This window comes from Podarcis cretensis (assembly GCF_951804945.1).
Source record: "Podarcis cretensis genome assembly, chromosome: 11".
Taxonomy (NCBI): Eukaryota; Metazoa; Chordata; class Lepidosauria; order Squamata; family Lacertidae; genus Podarcis; species Podarcis cretensis.
The window spans coordinates 50,062,091-50,087,438 of record NC_137180.1 but is presented as its reverse complement, the minus strand read 5'-3'; the positions used below and the strand labels follow the sequence as shown (position 1 = coordinate 50,087,438).

Below are 25,348 nucleotides of genomic sequence, written 5' to 3'. Positions count from 1 at the left end.
ACATATAAAATATAGTATAAAAAATGTAAGTCAATTCTATCCTTAAGTCTTAGCACAAGAGACAAGGGTTTCCTATCACAGCAATTGTCACAATATACCATGAATGGGGTCATTGTTAGAGAAAACACACCAAGACTGAGAGATTGCAAGTGGTCAAGGCCTTCCATCTAGTTAATTCATAAATTTAGAAAGTTGAGGTAATCCTAATTTGTTTTAGTATTTTAACTTCTGTATGTTTCCTCAGTTATATTGTTTTATCGTTTTGCAAATCGCTTTGAGGTTTTTCACATTGTTGCTGTTGTCATTCATCTAAATAAATATCAGAGCAGACAGGTGGACCTGCAAATCAGCCCTCAATACTCTGGCTGCTAAATCCCCATCAATTTACTGCTGGGGAGCCAACACGGTGCCTTCCAGATGTTGAGACTACAACTCCCATCATGCCGGCTGAGGCCAATGGAATTCAACATGAGGCAGCAATCATGTTGACTACTCTTGCTTTACTGTATCGTATGGGTTGGGATAATGATCAGCGCTGAAAGACTTAGTCAGGCTCATTAATATTTTTGTTTGTGATGAATTAAAGGCATACTCTTGATTAATTGGCACTTATTAAATTTTAAAACACAACCTTAAGCATGTGAAATATTTTGAACACATTCCGTAATTGTCAAACATTATTATTAAATCGATAGGGTCTTTATCTGCTCCCCACCTCCGTTGGAAGGGCAACAGTGACTGCCTCTAGAAACAAGAAAATGATTAGGATAAACTTATGCCAGAGTTATGTGGCATTTAGAAAGATTATTATGGATGATCCATGTGATCACCCTATTTGAGGAATTGATTAAAAAATTCCTCAACCGGTGCAACATTTACTTTTAAGGTAGTCCTCTTTTTCTGAATTAAAACTAAAGGCACCTTTTTTTTTCTTTTACTCAGGGTTTGTTAAGAGCAAGAATCCCTACTCATATTCAGAGTAGCCTGCCTCTGTTTCTCTTACAGATAGGTAGCCGTGTTGGTCTGCCATAGTCAAAACAAAATAAAAAAATTCCTTCCAGTAGCACCTTAAAGACCAACTAAGTTAGTTCTTGGCATGAGCTTTCGTGTACATGCACACTTCTTCAGATACACTGAAACAGAAGTCACCAGACCCTTCTATATAGTGAGAAGGTGGGGAGGGGTATTACACCAGACCCTTCTATATAGTGAGAAGGTGGGGAGGGGTATTACCCTTCTGAGTAATACCCCTCCCCACCTTCTCACTATATAGAAGGGTCTGGTGACTTCTGTTTCTCTGCAAGAGCTGACACGCTGGATTTACTTCTTCTGAGTGCAGGCAAATTATGCTATATGTAGGCAGGCAAATCATACCTGATGTTGTATTAACAGTTCCCAGCAGAGCCATATAGGAAAGAGGCAATGCCAGAACAATGTATCATACAGAAGCACAGCAGGCAACCAGCTCTGGGGTCTTGGAAGCTCACAGGAGTCTTTTACTATTCAAATTTATTAGGGCAGCGTATTACAAATGCTTAAACCCTAAACACTGCGACCAGGTTATCCAAGGAACTGCCTGCACTTATACCCATCTTCCCATTGTACTTGAGGTCTAGCTATGGTACACCAGTAGGGCTGGGCAATATATCAATTTATCATTCAAAACCGGTTTGAAGTCCATATTATGTTATTGGTTTCTTAATATTTGACCGGGCAATATACTGAAAATCATGATGTGTTTGTGTGTGCACACACTATGCAAAAATAAAGATGTTATTTCAAACATTGTGATATTGCGATGTTTAGCGGTGATATTACCGTATCACTCAGCCCTATCTACCAGTGAAAGCTGTTAGGTTGGCGAGTACTGGGGCAGGGACCTTTTTGTGAAGACTGTTTACCCAGTATCTCTGGAATGCCACCCCTAAATAAAATCATATCAATCTCTGGGCAGAGCACAAGAATTTGCTTAAAATACAAACCCTCAATTTTTAAAAATTCTAGTCTGTATTTATGCTTACTTATTAATACATGAAAACTTTCAAGTGTTCAAAGTGCTTCACATATATCATCTAGTTTACTGAGCTGCTGCCTCCACCTACAGCATATGCATGAATCATGTGGATCACCCTGCAAGCATCTTCTGTGATTCTACGTTTTGCTTGTAGCACAAACTGCATAGCTTTCATAGATGGTGGGTGGGTTAGGAATGGTTGTTATGTGAACCAAGTAACCAGGACAAATAGGTATATGGTTCATTTCAACTCTGATCTTTTCCTTCACACTAACTTTATCAAGGAACAGATTAAAAAACAAAACACAAAGGGGAAAATATAGCAAGGTGTCACTCTTCCAGCTGTGATTTATTCACAGTGAAATGGTCTCCCAGAAAAGAAAATGTGCTACCCTCCCAGGCTCCATTAGCACCTAGCTTACCATCAGGCATGTGATGAATGCAGGGAGCGATGCTTATTCTAGCAGATGTGATAAAGGCCAGGGCTTTCTGGTGCCTGACATTTTGCAAGACTATGTGGGAAAACAACCCCATGGGCAGTCTCAATAAGGATAATGTTGTCAACACTTACTATCAGAACTTTTCCCCGCCATCACGCCTTGGCACATTTCCTGAAATCTTTATGTACCCTTGGCACTTAAAGAGAGAGGCGTTTCAAAGATTTTGGCGGCGTTCCTGGACTCCAAAGACAGTGCAATGAAGAATGCAAAGCAGAACTCAAAACCTGCCAATCACAGTAATGCCAAGCACTTATCACACACTTCTAAACTTTCATCCATAGTACTGACCTCAGTCTGAAAAACCACTAAAAGCAGAAACTCCCATAAACTATTCTTAGCTTTCCGAAATGAACTGTTTCTCTCAATGCTTGCTTCAGATATGTCAGCATTCATAAGCAATTGGTTATTTCAGAATGTGAACTCTGCCATGAGACCTAGTGTCTACCTCAGATGAATGTAACTGTAAGAAAACAGATTTCTGGCCCACATGGTTGGAAAGATAAGCTTTAGAAAGCTAACAGTATGCCTCCCAACTGTTGCAACGCTAGGAATCAGCACACAACTTCCAGAAGCCACAGTGTACAACTTTCCCTGCCAGTATTCCATGTGATTTGTATTTTCTTCTACTCCAGCATTCCACTAACATAGTGGTTCACACATTTTTAAGATGGTTCCTTGGAATTAATGCCAAACCATGCATTCTGAGTGGCTGCCAAACCAGGATTTGAAGCTACAATGCAACGTTGCAAACCAATTTGGGCAAATTATGGTTTTACATTAAATCCCAAACAACCCAGAGTTTCAGAGGCATGTAGCACCTGAAGATTAGGTAAGGTGGTAAGGTAAGACAAGAGAGGTGGAAAACTGCACAAATCATGTTTTATAAATAAACATAAATCATTATTTGGATAGTTAGTATAGTTTCATCATCATTTCGATTACATCTGAAACAATACTTTGTCCTAACTGACTCTCCATAAATCTTGTTATCAAAAAAGAGAACTCAAAGGCATTGTGTGTCTAGTTCTGCCAGAGATGAGTTCGTTCGTTCGTGTGTGTGTTTAAATCATTTAGGTTTAGATACCCACAATACACAAAAATGTCAAATCTGTAACTCCACTTCCACAGATACCTCACAAAATTTGTACAATGGAAAGAAGGGCTGGGGGGAAATCCTAGATATGATTGTGACCTAATCCCTCTCAAGAGAGCAGGGAGGGAAGATACTTTTCTTCTTCTTCTCATGTCCCAGTATCTGCAGAAGCAAAATAAACTTTATTATGTGCCAGTCACAAGATCACTCCAGATCTTTCTTTCGATATTGCTAACCCATAGAGGGCTGAAAAAAATCTCAGAATAGAGAGCAAACTTTTGCCTTCATCTTCATCTCTAGTTTGGACTGCTAGGCTTTGGAGTTTCCTAACCTACTGCTTTTGGGGGACTTCAACGTCCATGCTGATGCCGCCCCCTCCTCATAGACTCTGGACCTGGTGTCGTCCATGGCAACACTAGGGCACTCGCAGTTTGTTTTGGGCCCCACACATCAAGCAGGCCCTACACTGGATTTGATCTTTGGCGCAGGTATAGATGTGATCACGTCCTCCCTTGTAGAGGTGCCATGGTCTGATCACTACGAAAGCTCATACAAGCAGACATGAGCATCACACCACTTACAGGCTTTCCTGGTAGTGAGGAAATCTGTCCTCAAGTGTACTACAGCCATACCTCTTGTTACGTTTGCTTCATAATACGCTTTTTCAGGTTGCGTCCCACGGTGACCCGGAAGTACCAGAAAGGGTTACTTGCCACTCACGCATGTACACAAAATGACACCACACGCAGGCGCAGAAGCGGAGAATTGCGACCTGCGCGTGCGCAGACGTGGGTTGTGTTCCTTTCAGGCTGCGAATGGGGCTCCGGAATGGATCCCGTTCGCAACCAGAGGTACCACTGTAATCAGAATTCACAGTTACATCATACATCATGGTGCTTTTAACAATTAGGAACACAAATGCAAAATTACATGCTTGCTCTGTTTCAGGCACTTTCAAGATAATCATTTATTTACTGTAGGTAAAAAGCTAGTATACAGATTGGGGATCCCTTTAAATTTCAACTACAGTTAAACGCCATCTAGTAATTTCTGCTTTCAATGTTAACCAAAAATTTCTACATACCTGCTCCACTATTAGTGTGTTCTGTTATTCAAAACAAAAAGGTCAGTCTTTTATTTGTTCAATGCATAATATTTACATTGTGAATGGAGCTAGAACAAGCAATGGTAAAGAGGTAATAAACTTTAAAAAGCCAGTTTATATATTTTACAATAATGTGCTAATCAGCATAATTGTATATAAAAATTAAAACATAGTAGAGCTTCCTACTACAGAAGTCGTAATTGGTTGAACTGTAGTAATTACCTGCTAACAATTTACATGCAACACTTGTTAAGATTGACAACTGATTTTTTTTTTAAGTGTTAAGTTGATTAATGGCATGAGACACAATTTTAACTTGTGTACAAACAGAAATTGAAGTCTGCAACCAAGAACTGTACTCATCACAAGCCTCTTCCAAAAAAAAAGGGGGGGGGAATGTTCTCATCATACAACAAATGTTATAAAGGCAACATACAAGAAGAATGTACCTGGATGGCACAAACTCCATAGAAGGAAAGGTCAGGCACGCACACATGCACACCTTTTTTTAATAGGAGGCCCATCTTTCCACCAAGAGGCAGTGGCTGAAAGCAAATGATAGAAAGCCAGATGCACAACTAATTCAAATTTGGAAATTTACTAAAATGTGCTTGAGTGTTAATATACAATTCTATATACAGACCACACTGGAATGTATCCCACCCCTTTGCAAAAACAACCAGACTTTTTGATATTAGCCTTAGGATTCAATTATTTTTAAAGTAAACAAACAAAAACTCAATAAAGAGTTACATGAACAGCAAAATGCACGAGATGGCTGAACTATTTATTGAGTCGATCTGGGGATATTTTTGCTTTAGAAATTGTTTGAGCACTTCCACATGTATGTCTAGGAAGAAAAGGGGCAATCTACCAGGTTTTGTTGTGGCACCAATCACCACTCCATTTCAGCAGGATTCTGTGTGAGGTTCCAAAATAACCCTCAGTGATTTAATGGAACCTGTTCAACTGCACTCCAAAAAGCTCACTTCGGGCGATTCCAACATGCCTTTGTGATTTTAGCCAAGGATAAAATGCTGCACTTTGCTGAGGCAGATGATACAGTTGGATCAACTTGAAACCAGATGCTTAATTCCCTCCTGGGATGTGCTTTCTGCGTGAAACCATCCCAGTGGAAGAAAGAGGGGTACAATAAAAACCTAGACACAGTAACTTAGATCGGATACGAAACAGAATGTCAATGTGGCCGTCAAGCATGTTGAAGAACAGGAAGCTCTCTTGAACCAGCAGAATCCTGTAGTAGACACACACACACACGGAGAAACAGAACACACCACCTACCGTTCCCATGAACAAAAGCTTGAAGAAGAGCTGATTTTCATCGTATGAAGAGAGGTACAAGATGACAGAAAACATGTATCGTCAATAGAAGATAAACTGATTGACATGAAATGGGGAAAAGAACACTTGAGCAGTCTGATTGCAGTTATTTTGTGAAGGCTGCTACTACAGCCCACAGGACCTCATTTGTGTTGGCCTTCATACATTCGACTTCAGGGTCTAAATCCAGGAGCTGCCGCACTCTCTTTGTGGCTAGGTCATACTGCTCATCCAAAAGGGGGGCAAAAGCGTTCTCAAGGACATCTGATGCATGGGCTAAGTAAATGAGAGCCAGCAAGCGCTTGTCCATGCGGTGAGGGTCATTCACCCATCTGTCAAGAACAGCTTCTTGAACTTTCTTGATGAGGCGCTGCTTAATGTTGTTGTTGGTGAGAGGGTGTGTGGTCATGTCAAAGAGGAGAAAGTTCTGTTTCTCTGTAGTCAAAACCCCCTTTTCCACCAGGTTTTTGGCTAATCGTTCACGTACGTTTCGTAACTGGTAGTGCAATTTTAATGGGTTCCATGTCTCACCTAAAATAAGGCAAAAGAACAAACAACCCCCTGAATGTTTTGCTGGTATTCTGTTGGTTAGCAAGGGTAAATGAGACAAAACAGGACACATTAACACAGCAACAGAGGCAAAAATGCAGTATTAATTGTCACGTTAGGTATAGAAAGAATACTTCACTTAATGACCAGCTGCAAAGATGATCCACAGAGCAGCTTGCAAATAGTACTTTGGTTGAGGAGTTCCATGCTTGCAAACTAGGTAACAAGGAATGACTCTCTAAACTATTCCCCAAATAAACCTCAAAAATTTCCCGGTAGATGAAATAATTTTTCCAGAAGTTTGTCACCTATTCTAATGTAAAGAAAAACTTTCTGCACAAGGCAGTCAATTTGTACCATGTCTGCTTACAGTGAGCTGTGTTGAGGCAAATATGGTGACCATCTAAAGGGGGGGGGGAGATCAAAGCTACTATTTGGAATATTCACCAAATATTAAAAAAGCTTTATTATGAAGGTTGAAGAAAACTGTGATGGGCAGTTGCCTGCTTATCAAAACTAGAATGAAAAACAAAATGGAAAAACAACAGTCTCCTATCATTTGAAATGCTTGCTAGCTTCTGAAATAAACTGGTATCTGTCTTATTGGAGTGCAGTGAGGACAGAATCTTCATTTCAATTAAACTCTGAAGTTTATTCTATGCATGTTTCTGAAGTGTATGGGGTGTTAAGGAATGGCTAATACCTCTGCTGGAGGACACACCATGCTCCTTTTGGGGCGTCGACCTCTGCTCCCCACCCTGTACTCAGCTCTCACCTGTGGCTCCTAGAAGTTGACATCATGCTACAGTGGCCACGCCCCAGGAAATGGCTTTGACTGGCCAGCTAAACCAGGTCAAGGTAGTCGAGGACACACCATGCTCCTTTTGCGGTGACAGAGGGTCCCGCCATACCTCCCTGTGGTGGCGGAGGGTGCGCCACACTTCCCAGCAGCAGCAGAGGGCCTTGACAAGGCTCCCTGCAGTGGTGGAGGGAGAGCAAAGCTGGAGACACCATGCCTGCATATTTTTTGCAGAGTATCTGTAAAGTATCCTTCAGCTGAACTATCCCCTGAAAAGCTGTTCCTTTTGTTCACCGGGAATACTGTCTTGTTGAAACACTTATCACAATGTTATTTTAAAACTGGTATTCAATGGTGTGGTGATTTATTGCACAACTCTAAAAGGCATTTACTGCACATGCTGTAGAGGGAACTGAGAAACAGATGGGGCTGGGAGAAGTAGAACTCTGATCCTAAACCTTCACTGTCTTGCAACTATACTCATTCATGAAAAGGGCTTCAGAAGTAAACCCCAAATAAAAATCCGTACTTGCTGCCTTGCGGGATGTCTTCAAGAGAAGAAAAGACTACAAAATAAACCCTTTACAAATCTGGAGTGAGTCCCTAAGACAGTTTGTGGCGCCATGTGCACTCCCTTCCAGCAACTTCTGCAGTCAAGCTGGTGCCAAACATATTGGTCTGCTTTCCTTTGGACCACATCCAAGGGCAAGGGCAAGAGGGAGTCTTGCCATCTGGGGAGCCCAGGATACACATTGCCCAGGCTTGTGTCCTGGAGAAGTTATTTTGGTACTGGCTAATGCAACAGAAACAATGCAGGAGGCAGCAGTTACGAGTTACTAATCTCTGCACCCACAGCAGGTGCTGTGATTCTCCAATGGTTTGTCTTCACCCCCAGAGGCGCACTCCATTGTCTATTGAGGTAAAAGGGTGCCAACAATAAAATTTCATTTCTATTAAGTGACACTACCTGCACCTGCTAAAAGAGACACTATAGAAAAAGTCACTGACCAAATGAAAACCTCCAACCAAATTAGTCTCATGAACAAAACATTTCTAAAATGCTCCCCAATATACTGTGTGCTATAAGAGAAGGCATAGAGCACGCATTGGCTCAAGGTGTTGTGAACCCTAAGGCAAGCAATGAAGGAAATGCATATTTGCTCCAGCAAAAATAAAGTGAACTTTTAAAATAGATTGTTTTTTATCCATTTTGATTTTCCACAGTAGCTTGGTGACACCTTGTGACCAAACCTCCTAACTACAAGGAACTCTGAACAAGCAATTCAGACAACTATTTTGCATTCAGAAATTGTAACTCTTCAGAGATTTGTGTAAATGTTTTACAGGACTCACTTTCTTATGATATGCAGAAGTGATGGTACATAAAGCTATCAGGATATTTTATCAAATATCAATCCTATTAGTTTGCTTTAAGACTGAACAGGTTTAGCCAACATGTCAGCCCTGTTAGCAGTACCAGCACCCTGTGGAATATGAGGGGTGGTGGCATGCTGAGAAGACTTTCTCTGTGATGGAATGTCTCCCCTGCCAGCTGCTCCTGTGTGAGGTATAGGGCAGTATGCTTTCTGTCAGCTGGTTAAAGCATACCTCTATGCCTTTGGGGATGATGGACTGAGATTAAGTGAATCTTGTCCTTTCTGCTGTACTCTTAAGTGCTGTTACAGTTTTAATTAAAGTTCTTTTATATTGTAATATTTTTTTTGTAACCCATTCTGGGACCGCTGGCAAATGATGGGCTATAAATAAATAAAAAACATTCTGGAAAAGCAGAATTCATTATGAAAGGCCATTATTGCCCACTGCAAGTACCAGTCCCACCCTGAGGCTGAAGTCTGCTGACGTTGCTGGCCCAAGAGGGTCAAACCATATCAGAAAGCAGATGGACTTTGAAAAGGAAACCAACCCAAGAAGTTGCTGCCAGCATGCTGATGCTAGGAAGGAACAACATGCAACTGAATGAGAGTCCAAGTTTAGTTCCTATCAAGGCGGCAAGCCCGTACCTGGTCTGTACCACTTCAGACTGTGGGTATGGCTACTCTATACCTATACATAAATCAATTCCTGCTCACAGAAAGATAGCATGTCAGGAAGAAGACTGGACTAGAATCCTTCCTCCTGATATTCTACATTTATACATGGAGGGGATTGCAGGGAGAACATTCAATCATGAGATCCCTAACCACTGTCTGAAGTGGAACAGACCAAAATTTATTTATTCTTTGAATGAGAACTTCAGTGGGAATTAGGGTGACATTTGCAGAAATGCTTCTAACATAATGATTTGGGGGTTTGTCACACACAAAGGAATGCAAGTATGGAAATATGATTCAAAATTCTGCACAAAGGCATTGCAGGTTTTAAAACTAAAAGCACAACACAGCCACAGAATACATTTGGAAATGTATAGAGCCTAGTGTTCAGTAGAAACCACCAGGGAACTGCAAATGGTTTCCAGGAGTCAGGGGCAGGGGACCTCGTACCAATCCCTGCCTCTCTTTTTGTTCCCAAGCAGCTTCTCTGCCCCACCCCAAATTCCCACACAAACATCAGTGCCTCATCTTCTTTTCTGGCTCTCTTCCATTCACATCTCCAAATACCCTAATTTTGGAACCAGAATTGTGCAAAGTGCATAAAAATAGGGTTTTCCCCTAAGTGCTTACAAGCATTCTCTCACTGATCTCAACTAAACTATTTTGCTAGTATCATCGACAATTGTATTAACCCCATTTTATGGTTGGAAGGGCGGAGGAAGCAAATTATTTACAAATTACCTTCTGCATATATATCTCAAGATGATATACAAAATAAAATAAAAGTACCTATAACAGTTAAAACCAGACAAAATGCCGTATTTTTTCATCTATAAGACGCCCCCATGTATAAGATGCCCCCTATTTTGAGGGACTCAGATTTAAGAAAATGAGAGGAGATTGCCCAGAGTATAAGACACCCCCTAATTTTTGACAGTATTGTTTGGGGGGAAAACCTAGTCTTATACACAGAAAAATACAGTAACTGCTAGACAACAGTATGACTGAATTCATATTTCAACAAGAGGCTCATTCAGTGCTCACCTCACCTCTCTGAATGACTATTACAATGTCAGCTGCACTGCTAAAATTACCTAATTTAAGAAATGAACTTCAAGAACAGAATCTGATTTTCTTGAAAACCGTAAACATTGCCTCTGCCAGAAAAGCTCCAGGTTTCTCTCATTTTCATTAGTCTCTCTGTTCTTCCTCTCTACTGCTGAACAGCCAAAGCAGGAGGGAACACAGGAATGTGTCACTGAGATATAAATATGCAATCCTAAACTCATTCTCCAGGGAGTAAGCCCCACTGAATTCACTGGAACTAACTTGACTACATGAACATTACTACTAATTAACATGCTGCAGACATAGGATATTTAATGAAGATGGAAGAATATTAGTATAAAAAGAACGAAGAGTGGGAAATAAGAACCAAGTACATACATACCGTGATCTAGGTAGTCAAAATACAAAAGGCGCAGTTCACCTGACTAAACTTGTGTGTTAAGATTTCATGAAATAATTAACACTGACCAAATCTCCCACACCCTCCCACTGCTGAATCTAAACCTGGTGATCCTGTATGCTGCTAAACAGCAGCTTAATTCTACTCCAGAGATAGCGAGAGCATTAACTATTTCCTTCCACCATTCCAACACCGCCATCCCCAAATTTATTCGACGGAACACTGGTGTTTAAATTTGATCTTCACAGCATCCAAAGTTGTTACTCATAATTTGGACAGAAGGCATCACTTGATAAGGAACTTATCAAGCCCTATACTTGAAAACTCGCTCCTTAACACCAGTGATGCATGGCAGCCCAAAAGTTTGTTAAACATTAAAAAATGTTAATTTCCAAAGATTTATCTTACCGCTAAGCAGCTCTATCCAGTTCTGCACTGTTTCAGGAGGCTGTGTCTCCTTAATGTGCTTCAGAGCTTCATCAAGTAGAACATCCCCTGTAGGAGCATCTGATTTGCAGATCACCTGATAGGAAATATAAGAGTTCACTCCATCACCTCAAACTTTTGCTTTTAACTTTTTAAGCACCAAGTGGAGAAAAAGTGTGTCTCAGTACTACTTTTTATATCTTGAGGCTCAGTGTTGGAATATTCCCACTTCTTGAACCAATGTCATTGTTTTTCGGAAACCAAACCAAGTATCTTGCTTTTGAAAAGGAAAAGGTCTGAATCCATGGGAAGGCAATGCTCCATATATACCACCCCATTCAAGTCAACCAAGAAATAAAAGTCCCAAACCATTCCCTCTAGGTACATTAGCATCCTTTTTTATTTAGACAAATAGTTACTTCATGAAGAACACATTATATTAATAGCATACTACTTTCTGTTGCAACCTGAAACCACAGCATACAGGGCATATGGAGTCACATTTACCTCAAAAAATGCCCAGAAAAAATAAATGCAGAGAGATAAGAGAGCTCTCCAATTTAAGCACTAGAACTTCCAAAGCTGCTGCAGAGGGAAAAACAGTGCCAATGGAGAGACATAAGAGAGCTACACACAATATCCAGGCAACAAATGAAAAATCAACCGAATAGATTCATTATATTTTTACTGTTATTTTTATTCATAATTAGAATGCTCTGAGCTAGGATTATCAACCTGTATAAGTTACCACTGTCACCCTTTTTCACCATAATGTTCTAGTTCCCTAAAAGGCTGTAGGTGATGCAGATATGAACCCATTTCACCTCCCTTGACAGGAGAAAAATAATAATCTCCCTGCCACCCTAAAGTCCCTTGCATATGGACAGCAGACAAAGTTATGGAGATTTGTCTGGAATGTCTTCTGTCCCCTGGCCCCCTGTACATAATACTTAAGAGAGGACAATCTGTCAATAAACAATAATCCATTCCTAAACATACACTTTGTGGTCATGGAGATAATTAGCATGCTTCTCAGAAGCAATAATTCCAATAAAAGCCACATTAAATGTCTGTTAAAAAATTTTTGATGATGAAATAATTCCTTTAACATACATTTTATTTGACAACAATCAAGCTCACTATAAATTTATATTATGGAGGACAGCAACAAAAAATGCCAAAATACTAAATTTAATAGACGTCATTATTTGGAGCCTACAAATGCTAATTCTCTCATTAGATCTGTGCTCTCACTGCTTGAGCTCCAATTCTTCTGGGAAGCCAGTATCTGGCTATTACGGCCTGGCTAATGAATGTTTATTAAGTCCTTCACAACACTGAGGGAAATTTATACCATCAAATAGAAGAACACATCAGCCAGAATGCATAGAATAAAAGCCAGTAAGAGGTTCAATAGAAACTTGGTTTCTAAAGAATGGCATAAGCATAAAACATAGGAGGATAATCCAACTAAAACATGCTCAGTGCAGAACCACTGAAATCAGTGAACGTTAATTGTCCATTGATTTCATCGGCGTATGACTAACATTGGATGCCACCCAAACTCTTGTAGTACCAGCTTTAATATACCTGGATACATATTATTTATTTGGTATATGTGGTCCAATAATATGCACTTTGCTACTATGTATGAGCAACTCCACTGATTAGCACAAAATTAAAATATGATGGCTGAAGCTTTTTAAAAAGCATAATACATCATTTTAAGCAAATGTCTTCTCTTCATGGTGACCCCAATTTAGTACAAGGTTACGGCATGTTAGTACTTATTTTGGAAAAAGCTTTCAGTACCTACAAACAATAAAAAATAATTTGGAAACCAAACAAGAACAAACACCACCACCCCAATTTACATGGGGGTTATGTTCTGAGGCACCACATGCATACGTGATATCGCATATAATTGAGGCACCCATTGGAAAAGCCTGCAAACACCCTCTAAACACCCTAGAAAAACCCTTTAGAAAACCAGCACATGGCTGGTGACCTTGGCAGTTGCAGGTGTGATCGCAGACGCTGCTGCCCAGATCTCCTTCTCCCAGATCTTGACGGCATGGATGCTGGACACATTCCTGCCAAACTTGTGTGCCACAGCACACACCCCCATGCCTTCTTGTAAGCAGTCCAGCACTTTCAGTTTCTGCTCTAGTGTGGAACCAGTCACTGCTTCTTGGGTTTTGGGTTTGTCAGCACCTGAGGAAGATGATGATGCCTCAAAACACCTCTCCCCAAAAGCTAAAAAAAATCCTGACTTAAAAAACCTCCCCGCCCCAAACCCACCAAAGATCTATTTTTTTTAAAAAAACAACAACACCTCAAACACATTCACCAGACATTCCTCCTCCCAAAACTCCTCCAAAGTTCGTGACAATTGCTCTCTCACAACCTCCTTCCTTAAACTCAAACTTGCCACAATTATGGCCAATAAATAACATAGCTTTTAGGTCTGACTCTCCTTAAAATCACCTATGTAAAATATTCTAGAAATAGTCAAGCAAGCTATTATATAACCGTGGTATTTCAAGAAACATTCCTGCATTTCTGGCACACCAAAGAATCTTGGAAGCTCTATTGGGAAGGGAGCAGATCCTTTTCAAGATAATCATAACTAAATGCAGCTGAACATAAGCAGTAACTGTCTACTAACACAAAGACACAATTATTAACAGTGAGGTAGTGTGGAAACCTTTCAAAACATGCTTTTTAAAAAAGGTGAGCAAAAGATAATATTGACAGGGCAGACTGTGCATACAACAGCATTTTTTCATCACAAGAACCCCTCAGAAAAAATAAATTGCCCTCACATAATGCCAACAAAATCAACCGCAAAGAGCAACATAGACTGATTCATCTCCATAGTAGGCCCTGGATTCAGCAAATTGCATAAGCACCACATGTTTAATATTAAATATGTGGCTTAAGGAACTTATAATTGATTAGATACAAGCGTTCTTGCCATCTCTTTACAAATATTGAATTGAGTATGTAAAAGGCTTGGTACAGTTTGAAGAATTGTATGGGATATAATTTTTAAGACCTACATGTCATTTTACCCTCCGATTCTTACCTTTCTAGTTAACAAACTTTTGCGTCTCATTCCAAATGCCTCCAGCTGAAGACGCCCTCTCAGTGCTAATTCAATTAACATGCAGCCACGCAGCCCAGAGGAAATGCAGTCATTCCAAAATGATGTATAACCCTGATGGGAAAGAAGTCTCTGTAAGTTTTCTTTTATCCATGTAAAAATAAATAATATTCATTATAACACTTTCAGACAAAAAGAAAAAGAAATCTGCCGTCCTGACATGCTCCAAAATAGCTAAAGAATTTAAGAATGAACTAAATACTGACGAACATATCCAAGCTTTCCCCCCTCTTTTTTGACTTCTAAAGTATAGTGATAAAAGCTTTCTGACAAACTTTCATGAAATGTGATTCATCTTTACAGAGATTTTGAACTTTACTCCAAAATGTTAAAATATTGATTTCTTTCAATTTAGGCAGTCTAGTTTGAATGAAGTGGGTCTATTTTTCTAAGAGCTGGAAAACAGACTTTTATTTACAGTTCACATGTAATTCCAAGTCAAACCATGGCTTAGCCTTGTGAAGCGTGGCAGTAGGAGTGTAGCAGCTGAAAGCTTTGTTCCGAGAATCCATACTTTTGTTTCTTTGTGCTAAGTCATGGTTTGTGCTAAGTCATGGTTTGGCTGAGAGTTACATGTGACCTGGACCAGACATCTCAAAATATACTTGTTTCAAATGGTTCATTTTACCAGGCTTAGGATTATGCATTGCAGGGGGTTGGACTAGATGACCCTTGTGGAACCCTTCCTACTCTACAATTCTATGGTTCTATGGGAAATAGTTGCAGGAATCAGTAAAAACAAAGAAGCTTCAAAACAGGCATACGTCTTGCTTCACCAGAATTTGCAGTTAAAGCCACAAAACTTCACATGCTGAAATACTTTATTCTGGCTGAAGGAAACTTAAACCAATAAAATAAACACTATTCAAACTAGCTCTAACATTATCCTTACAATACTGGCCAAGGAATTTTTAACACATCTTTTCCTCTTTCCACAAAATAACATTTTATCATTTCAAAATGCCTGCTTTTCAAACCAAAGCATTAAAATACTCTGGAAGCAGTGTGTGTACACCTTCAAATATGCTGTCAAAATAAAAGAGAATTTTCCCAACATATTGTAGATGTGAAAGCTTTTGAATTTCACTGGGGCTGTTCAGTACCCTCGACTGGCTTTTTTGTGAATGGAATGTGTTCTTGAATTGTGATGCCTCTTGCTTGTCTGAATGGGTGTGTGTGTGGGTGGGTGGGTGGGTGTGTGGGTGTGTAAAAACAGACTTTTGTATGGCTGGGATGTATGTAGCCTACTGGAGAAAACTAAGAGCCATATCTATGCTTCATTCAACTTTGCCTCTATCCCAGCCATCCCACTCCAAATTTACCTTGTAGTCCAAAGAAAGATTTTGCAAACTATTGTGGTTTTTAAAATGTTTATTAGTTCATTATTTACAAATTCAGTCTACCTGCTAGGTTATTTTTTATTGATGATAGGTATAGCACAGCATCCTCAGGCAGCAAGCACAGCATAAATTTCTAATTACAACAAAAAGCTGAATCTTTTACCTAAATTCACAGGCACAACAAACGTCTATGCTCAATTAAGACTCTGCATATCTTACTCTAAATTAAGACAGGTCAGAAAGCTCTATGCTGGAAGTTTAAAACAAAGAAAGATCTTTATACCTAAAGTATAGGCAATCATAATGACAAAAACTCAAGTATTAATGAAAAAGTTCCTGTTAAGTCACAGTAGAATCCAACGTAATGCTAAGACAATTACAGTGGTACCTCGGGTTACATACGCTTCAGGTTACAGACTCCGCTAACCCAGAAATATTACCTCGGGTTAAGAATTTTGCTTCAGGATGAGAACAGAAATCGTGCTCCAGCAGTGCGGCAGCAGCAGGAGGCCCCATTAGCTAAAGTGGTGCTTCAGGTTAAGAACAGTTTCAGGTTAAGAACGGACCTCCGTAACGAATTAAGTACGTAACCAGAGGTACCACTGAATCTCATCAATGTAAGGGTTTCTGCTTGTACAACTACCCCGTGTACACCCTAAATCTGTTCTGGGGGCTCCCGTAACCCTCCACAGAAGAGGTGCTAAGGGAGATTTTTTCCTGCTGATTTTACAGTACAAAACTGCAGTGTGAACTGAGAGGCATATACTTGTACAAGCTCCACAAATTTTGGAATATGGACTAAAAGAAAGTATGCATTTAGTAAGCAATCCTAAACTCCCTGGGAGAACAGCTGAGAAGCTATCAGATGTTGTGGACCACCACTTTCACCAACACAGAGAGAGGTCTGCACGCGGTGTTCAAAACTCCCATTGTTCTAGGTGCATTTTTAGACAATCAATTTCATTAGTGCGAGCAGTTTCTGAGCTCTGGGTGCAGTACTGCACCTAAGATTTCAGCTTAAAACTGCAGTGTGGAAGGAAAGGAGGGCCTTTTTCTGCCTCCCCACTTCCAGCTACTCTCTGAAGACTGGAGAAGAGGCCCCCTTAAGAATATTATGGGGGTAGGCAGGGGAAATACTAGACCATGTGAAAAAAGAACTTATTTTAGCTGCAGTTCATTTATTTTCAGCTTTGTATTGTTATGAAAAAGTGTGCCTATATATTCTGTTGTTGTTCCCATAACCTAGGTTTAAGGTTCCATTTGGCTCCTAGCTTTCATGTCTGTGTTTCTGACACGGTCTGCAGGCGCTCTGCCACTGTCATTATAAAGCGGTGCTGCACAGACGACTGACCTCAAAATGGGGCATTCCAGGGTGCAGTGTGAGGGAAGGCCTTGGATCCACTGAATCCAAAGTCCCCTCATTTCCCAGACACAACCCTGGAACTGCTGTAGTTGTTATCTCTCTCACTAAAGTCAATGATGGAGCAGGAAGGGGAATTTTTAAAGAGCCATGACAGGGGATGGAATCCATCCTCCATCTTTTGCCCTGACAGGCATGAGCCATCAGGGCGGCTTAGGAAGTGATGGCTTCTTTGCCACAGAATCTTCTCACCACATTAGGACTGTCTTAACTAGGAGAATTCAGTATGTTAGGAATGAAATCGCAACCAGCAGAATTATATGAACTGCAAAATTAGCTGCCTGCATCGTAGTCTTAATTTTCATGAAGACAACCTAAAAACGATGAGAAAGGAAATGTCATAGCCCAGGAAGTAAGCAAAATAAAAGTGAATCTTAATCTGAGGAACAAACAGCCACCAACTCAAATATTTCAGTTTAAATACTTCTGTTGTTGGAGGAACTTTTGAGCTATCACTGAGTGACCACTTCATAATTATATGTATGCCATCATGAGTTTCATGGTGGAAGAAAGTTGAGATATAATGTAAGAAAATAAATATAAATATTTAAACAGCACACTAAATTAACAGTGTACTTTGGTTTTGTTTATTAAATGTAGGACAAATGCATGCACTAAGGCTACAACCTGATGCACACTTACTGGGAATAAAGCCCCACTGAGCTCACTGGAGTTCATTTTTGACACAAATGCCTGGTTCACACGTCACACTAACCCAAACTATTACTTAGCACAAACATGCAAGCGCTCAGGCTTCCAGGAAGGATAACACAGATGCTTTGCTTCTCCCCAATCGTTTTGCCGCTGTACTATGCTAAGTTACAGTATAGTTTAGTGTGTCATCCGAACCTGGGTTTGTGGTTTAGCTCTCCTGACTTACCATGAGTCATAAACTAAGAACACACTGATTACACAGCTACACAGACATGCTTCATTAGCAAAAATAAGGCAAATACAAATTATGGAAGCAAAGTGTATCTGAGTAACAAGTTAAAGAACAACTTTCAAGCTCCCAACTCGAGTCAAAACTACACGAAAATTATTCAAATACAAAAACTTCTCTCTCTCTCTCTCTCTCTCTCACACACACACACACACACACACACAATCATGATTTTTCTTCCCTCAGGCCTCCCACTGTCATATCTATTCAGCACTTTGCTGTGAAAATAATACCCCTCCTCCCTCACTCTGAGATGCAATTCCTCTTCTCCACTGGCTTCCTGTCCAAATCACAGATGCTTTACAAGCTCCTTCAAAACCCTTCATGCTCCCACTCTGCCCATCCTTATCTCTCTGTGTTTATTTCCCAACACATCCCTGCCTGTGACCTTCGCTCACCAAGATCCACCTCCCTCAGCATCCAAAGGTCTCCTGCTCCCTGAAATGACTCTGTCCAGTTTTCTTTGCTGCCTCTTGTCTCAAACTGCCTTCCAGAAAGAATGTCTCTGTGCAGCCACCTTTATCTCCTTTAAATCCTTCTCCAAAACTCATCATTTCTAGGAAGCCTTTAGATAAGCGCATTAAGATCAACAATGAAACTCAGTTAGTTTCTGCTATGACCTGATGCTTATTGGTATGTGGCAACACAGAGGTAAACATTTTCACTTCAGGCACCAGTATTGTAGAATGAGCTCCCTGCTGAAAAACAAAAGGCCCCATCAGTATTGGCATTCCACAGAGTACTGAAGACACACTTGTTTAAACAAGCATTCCCCTGATCTCCTTACTTGAACCTCTGGTTTTAACGGTTTTAATTTTTGTTTTAACTCTTTAAAGGACTTATTTTAGTGTACATTTAAATTATGGGTGTTTATTTTACTGTTTTGATAAAAATATTTTATTGTGTATTTTATTTATGTGTACAGATATATTTTGTAATTGATTTTATACTTGTAATCTGCCTAGAAGCCACTTTGACAATTAAGTAATATATAATTCATCACGGTCACACACACCCTTGCACCAGTCCTGGATGCCCTACCATAACGAAGCCAAAGCATGTGTAACTAAAGTAATCATATATTATTCCTCTATTGTATCCTGTCTATACTTCCTGTAGTAAGCCCCTTGGAGTAAGGAAGGACCTGTCACAATTATTTTGTATGCATACAGATAGCACTATAAATAATAAGTTAGCAACCCCCCCCCCACCCTGCAATATTGTAGCATTTGTCCCTTTCAGCTGAAAGCAGTTATCTAAGAACCACCTTACTCTGAGGGAAGTGGCTATCAGAAAGACACCCCCCCCAACTTGTCTGATCCATTTTATTACAGTTTTAATCCAACACCTACAAATTTTGTGTTTGAAGAACACATTATCTGGATACAAAGTAGTAGTACTCCTTCTGTCATCTTTCGGACAGTGTCCTTCTACCGAAAGTTGTGCTACTTTCTTCTCCAAAACAATTCTCTCCCCATACCATTATAACAAGAACAAGCAAAATATTTTGCTTTATATATTTTCACTGTTCATTCTTTTGACAATGGAAGCCAAATAAAAAGGTTGTATCTAACAGCAAGAAGAGCAATGCAATTCTTTCATACCCTTGATGAGTCAATGAATGATGAGTCTATGAATCTGATCTTATGCTTTGGTTTACACAGTAGTTGCTGCAGTTAAGAGATACTGCAAAGATATATTTCTTGCTGGAAAGAGGAAAAACTGGTTCAATCTTCATGGGGTCAGTGCAGACTAACACATGATAGCACATTACAATGACTAGGAGCTGCAAAAAGGTTTCCTCCTTCTGCTCAGCAGTAGAAGGAATTTATGGCTGTGACCTGTAAGGAAATCTTTGCATCGCTAATAGATGGCTAAGCTGTAACTTTCTGTATTCCAGGTAAATTCACCTCCACACCAAGTCTCTGTGTCTAAGATTTTGTGCACATTATTCATCATCACCTTTGTTAAAGCTTTGCTTTCAACAATAAACAAATTAAAGCATATATACAATCAAACCAGAAATGTAATAGTATCCTTGATGTTATATAAGGCATTTGTGTTATTCAAGTCAGTCAGTTTTACTTTTAATAGAGATAGTAACAAAACAGAAGGCTTTCTTACCTATACTTTGCTTTGACATTCCTTAGGGTTATTTTATCCCAGCAAGAAGGGGTTGCTTCTTGTCATTAATGTACTGTTCACTATTAGTACAGCTGCAACATTTAGCCAAGTGTTAATGAACCAAAGGGTTCGTATGTGAGCAGCAGAAAAGAATTACATACCCTTCACTGTGCATCTCTCATGCGCTCCAAAGAATGCCATCAGTTTCCTGCAAACTGTAAATTCACTTTCACTAGGATGAGGACCTGATGCCTACAAAGTGCCACAACTGGTATGTCATTGTACCATCTTTTAAGAAATAATAGACTAGCAGTTCTTCAAAGATGATGGAAAGCTTGCCTTCAAAAATCCCCATGGTGTTACTGGACTTTATCCAACAGACATTAGTATTACAAGCCTACAATACATAAGTCAGACTGGGGACTGCGATATCCCACTGCTGAAGACGCAACTCATTGGAGATTATTTAGTTCATATAATTTGGAAGAGCTTCGTTTCAATCACAATATGGCATGGGGAAGGCCTAAAGAATGTGCTTGGCTCAAGCTGTAGATTTATCTTTGTTTAGCTCATACAGTATTGGGCTATTTACCTGATTTAGGCCATATATATTAGGAGTGAGGAGCTTAGGGCAGCTGAAAGATGGTTAATAGAAGGTTGCCTCTTAGCCATGAAGCTTAAAGGGCCTAATTCAGCAGAAGACCTACATATTGTCTCTATATCTCTTAAGTCTCAATTTTTAACACACTCTCTCTCTGAACACACCCCTTTGTGGCTTCCCTCAATTACAAGCAATCTGAAAAAACAGAAGATTAATACATTGCATAAGACATTATAGAAACAAATAAAAATGAATTTATAAATCTCAAGATGCTATGGGTGCCTTATATGAACTGTACACATATGCTTGCACTGTCAAAATAGTCTGCAAATAAGTAATAACTAATGACAAAAGCTTGACTTTATATCGCAAAATAAGTACAGTATTTGTTCCAAGATTTGGAAGCAATCACAAAGGACTGACAACTATTATCTGAAATTCATAAGAACAAACAGTACTTCAGTACTTTGAGGACTGGACTACAATCATTATTGTTAACTGAAACTCAGAATACACCAATCAACCACAACAATCTTGCTTATTAGAGAAATTTGCAATGGCTGGATCCAGTCATCAAATTATGCTTTGACAACTGGAAACACTCTTAGCTTGCATATGCCTCCCTCCCACAGTTTAGATAACCCAACCTAGAAACTCTAATCTAAACTCTAATGAGCCTGTAACATGTTTTTCATTATAACTTAATAAAAACTACAGCAGAAACCACCAAAAGCCTGGAGATGAAGTATAGGGTAATGTACAGCGGCCAAGCTACAAGTGGATGACTTTCCCAAAGATTAAAGAACTCTGGGAAAGAGTGCATCTGAGCATGATCCTTTATGTAAGCCCATGCAAATACACTGTGGGGTCAAAATAGAAGCCAACAACTATCATGAAAAAGGCAGCAAGTTTTATTCTACACATTAAAAAAAATACCCATGCATTTGATAAAAGCATTCCCTTTCTTGGCCAAATGTACCCATAACATAAACCAGAACTCCATTACTTTGCAAAATTCTGAAATAGCACCTTACAATCTGCAGCACAGGTTTACAAACTTTTCCTCTACTAGGTATCCTAAAGATAGTATCTTGCTCAAGATAGTACTACACTCACTAATAAGCCTATAGTATGTCAACCAACCCATTCTGCCTATCCAAGTTTGTTTCTTAAATGATGTAAAATGTTTATAAGCATACCCAGTGAGTCATGTGTTTTTCTGGAAAAGATGTACATTTTAACTTTGCAAAAGTTGTTTTTTAAAATTCCTAAATAGCCATTTGAATTGCAGTTGGAACACTACAGTCATACCACTTGTTACGTTCGGTTCAGGTTATGTTCTTTCAAGATACGCCCTGCAGTGACCCGGAAGTAACGGAACAGGTTACTTCCGGGTTTTGCCGCCTGCGCATGCTCAACATGACACTACGCGCATGCGCGGAAGTGGTGAATTGCAACCCGCGCATGCACAGACGCAGGTTGCATTCTGCTCATGTTGCGAACAGGGCTCCAGAACGGATCCCATTCGCAACCAGAGGTACCACTGTATAAGAAATTCTCTGACGACTGTTATGGCCCAGTTGTTTCAATTTACTGCACTAGCAAGTAGGTGCTTAGAATGCAGCATACCAACTATGCCAGTACACGGTTCCTAAACATAAATGTTCAAAAAACCCAGCTATTAACAGTATTACAGTCTGAGAAAGTCCAACTACATGGACCTCTGCTCTTAAGAAACTTGATGCCCCTAAGCCAACTTCTACTGAGGGGTTTCAATGCAACTTTGCTGTTTCTCCTGCCCCATTAAGCCCTTCTGTCAAATCCAAAAGCTTTTCACCAGAACGTCCTCCTCCAGTTTTGCTGACATCCCCACCTTCCCTAAGCCCCCTTTACATCTAATCTTAAAACCGTTAGCTGCCTCAGTTTCAGTCACACCTGATAAGTTATACCTGGAAACACTTAGCATAAAACTATGAGCACTCAACTAGCATGTCCCAGTACATGGGTAGAAGGCGGTGGCTGATGACCGCCTTCAAATTCTATTCCACCTTCATATCTTGTTCTTCTCGTAACATTCTCCTTCTCCTTCTTCTGTTTTTCTCCTATCTGATTTATTGCCATATATTGCAGTTTGAGAATTGGACTGAAAGCTGCAGTGGGGGACCAGGTGGGAGGAAGGGATTGCCTTGTAGGCAACATGGCATGCTGGGGAGTGTGTGTCTTATACTTCCCTGCCAGCTTTCTGGCAATGTTTTTTTAAAAAAACTTCCATTCTAACACTTGTGGCTCGTTCGTTTTAATTTGTTTTTAGGGTCTAATACTTGTGTCTCGTTCGTTATAATTTGTTGTTTTTTTTTTGGGGGGGTGTGCATAATATATATATATGGGGGGTGCGCGCGTGCATGTGTATATATATATATATATATATAGGTAAAGGTACCCCTGCCCATACGGGCCAGTCTTGACAGACTCTGGGGTTGTGCGCCCATCTCACTTAAGAGGCCAGGGGCCAGCGCTGTCCGGAGACACTTCCGGGTCACGTGGCCAGCGTGACATCGCTGCTCTGGCGAGCCAGAGCCGCACACGGAAACGCCGTTTACCTTCCCGCTGGTAAGCGGTCCCTATTTATCTACTTGCACCCGGAGGTGCTTTCGAACTGCTAGGTTGGCAGGCGCTGGGACCGAGCAGCGGGAGCGCACCCCGCCGCAGGGATTCGAACCGCCGACCTTTCGATCGGCAAGCCCTAGGCGCTGAGGCTTTAACCCACAGCGCCACCTGCGTCATATATATATATATAGAGAGAGAGAGAGAGAGAGCTGTGTCAAGAGACGCCGGCCTACCTTAACCCCTGATCACATACACTACACAACACAACACAACCAGCCAGCCAAGGAGCCCCTCCCCCTCAGACATCCACCAAACCCCATAGCAACCTCCAGGCCCGTCGACCGACACCACCCCTCACTTTGGCCTCATAATCCCGCCCCCCAGCCCCACATACACAAGGGCAACCCTGGGGGGGGAGGCCTTTCATGTCCCCTCCTCACCTCAGAGACACCCCACTCCACCTTCCCGGGCCCACCCCGCCCCCTTTCCCCGCTCGCCCGGCTGCGGGCCCCGCACCTCTCGGTCCTTGAGGCCCAGCAGCAGCACTTCCTCCATGAGCGTGAGGCGCGTTTCCTTGGAGTCGCCCTTCTCGTCGTCGCCCTGCTCGTCCCGCCGGCCTTCTTCCTCCGCGCCTCCTCCGCCACCCCCGCCGCCGCTGCCGCCCCCGGACGCCCGCTCTTTGTCGGCCGCGGCGGCGCTGCGAGAGGCCTCGGTCCGGCGCTGCACTAGGCCCGAGTTTCGCTGGGTCAGGGAAGTCATGGCGGCGGCGGCGGGGGGCCCCGGGAGGACCCTGCTGGAAAGGCTGGGGCTGCGGCCTCCCTGCCGCTCTCGCTCGCTCTCTCCGCTTCCCCCACTCCGGGCGGGAGCTGGGGCGGCCCCAAGCGCTCAGGGAGGGGAAAGGGAGGGAAGGGAGCGGGGGAGAAGGAGCTGGGCCAGCCTGGCTCCCCCTGCGGCACCAGCGGCGGCGGCGGCGGCGGCGGCAGGAGCACCTTCTCCTCCAATATGGCGGCGCGGGCTGACGCGCCAGCAGCTATAGCGGCGGCGGAGGATGTGGCAGGAGGAGGAGGAGGAGGAGGAGGAGGAAGAAGACTCTGGAGGCGCCGGAAAGGGAAAGATGGGGGGCGGGGGCGGAGAGGAAGTTAAGTCAGTCAGTCGGCGGCTCAGAGGCGGCGGAGGTAAACTCTGAGGTAAACTCTTCCCCCCCCCCGCTGGCCCTCAGGAAAGGGGAGCGTGTTTTTGTTTCTGTATCTTCTGTTGGAGTCGCTTTTTAAAACTTTTTTTTATGGTGAGGAGCACCTTGTGAAGGAAAGCGAATATGCAGTATACTTTTTTTTTGGACGAACGTGAACACACACACACACACACACACACACATATGCCCAGGACATTTCGGCACCTGAGGCAGACCCCAAAATGGCGCCCCCATTACCTCACCCCAGGTGAGGGAAGATCTGCATCAGGGGTCAGCAACCTTTCTCAGCCGTGGGCCGGTCCACCGTCCCTCAGACCATGTGGTGGGCTGGACTATATTTTGAAGGAAAAAAACGAACGAATTCCTATGCCCCACAAATAACTGAGAGATGCATTTTAAATAAAAGCACACATTCTACTCATGTAAAAACACGCTGATTCCCAGACCGTCCATGGGCCGGATTGAGAAGGTGATTGGGCCGCATCCGGCCCATGGGCCTTAGGTTGCCTACCCCTGATCTACATCAGGAGGAAGAAAAAGCTACATGGGGATCTGCTGATCCTGCCGCCTGAGGCAGTTGCCACACCTTTCCTCCTGAGTGGGCTGGCC

General features: G+C 41.6%; 1 protein-coding gene and 1 long non-coding RNA gene across 2 annotated transcripts; one reads left to right on the top strand and one right to left on the bottom strand.

The window, feature by feature from the left end:
- Positions 1-295: 295 nt before the first annotated feature.
- LOC307226464 lies at positions 296-5,111 on the top strand. The gene is made up of 2 exons (XR_013843451.1): positions 296-992; positions 1,307-5,111. It is a non-coding gene; the product is annotated as an uncharacterized lncRNA (long non-coding RNA).
- Positions 4,546-24,517, bottom strand: GOLPH3 (golgi phosphoprotein 3). The gene is made up of 4 exons (XM_079995084.1): positions 24,064-24,517; positions 14,435-14,566; positions 11,329-11,443; positions 4,546-6,584 (listed from the first exon to the last, which is right to left on the bottom strand). The coding sequence occupies exons 1-4, from the start codon at positions 24,304-24,306 to the stop codon at positions 6,160-6,162; spliced, it is 915 nt and encodes a 304-aa protein (XP_079851210.1). The 5' UTR covers positions 24,307-24,517; the 3' UTR covers positions 4,546-6,159.
- Between the last annotated feature and the right edge of the window lie 831 nt (positions 24,518-25,348).

Coding starts and splice junctions, on each gene's coding strand:
- GOLPH3 (XM_079995084.1), bottom strand. CDS start 24,306: ATGACTTCCCTGACCCAGCGAAACTCGGGCCTAGTGCAGCGCCGGACC. Junction 11,444..14,434: donor AAAGTTTGTTAACTAGAAAG/GTAAGAATCGGA, acceptor ATTTCCTATCAG/GTGATCTGCAAATCAGATGC. Junction 6,585..11,328: donor CTGGATAGAGCTGCTTAGCG/GTAAGATAAATC, acceptor GCCTTATTTTAG/GTGAGACATGGAACCCATTA.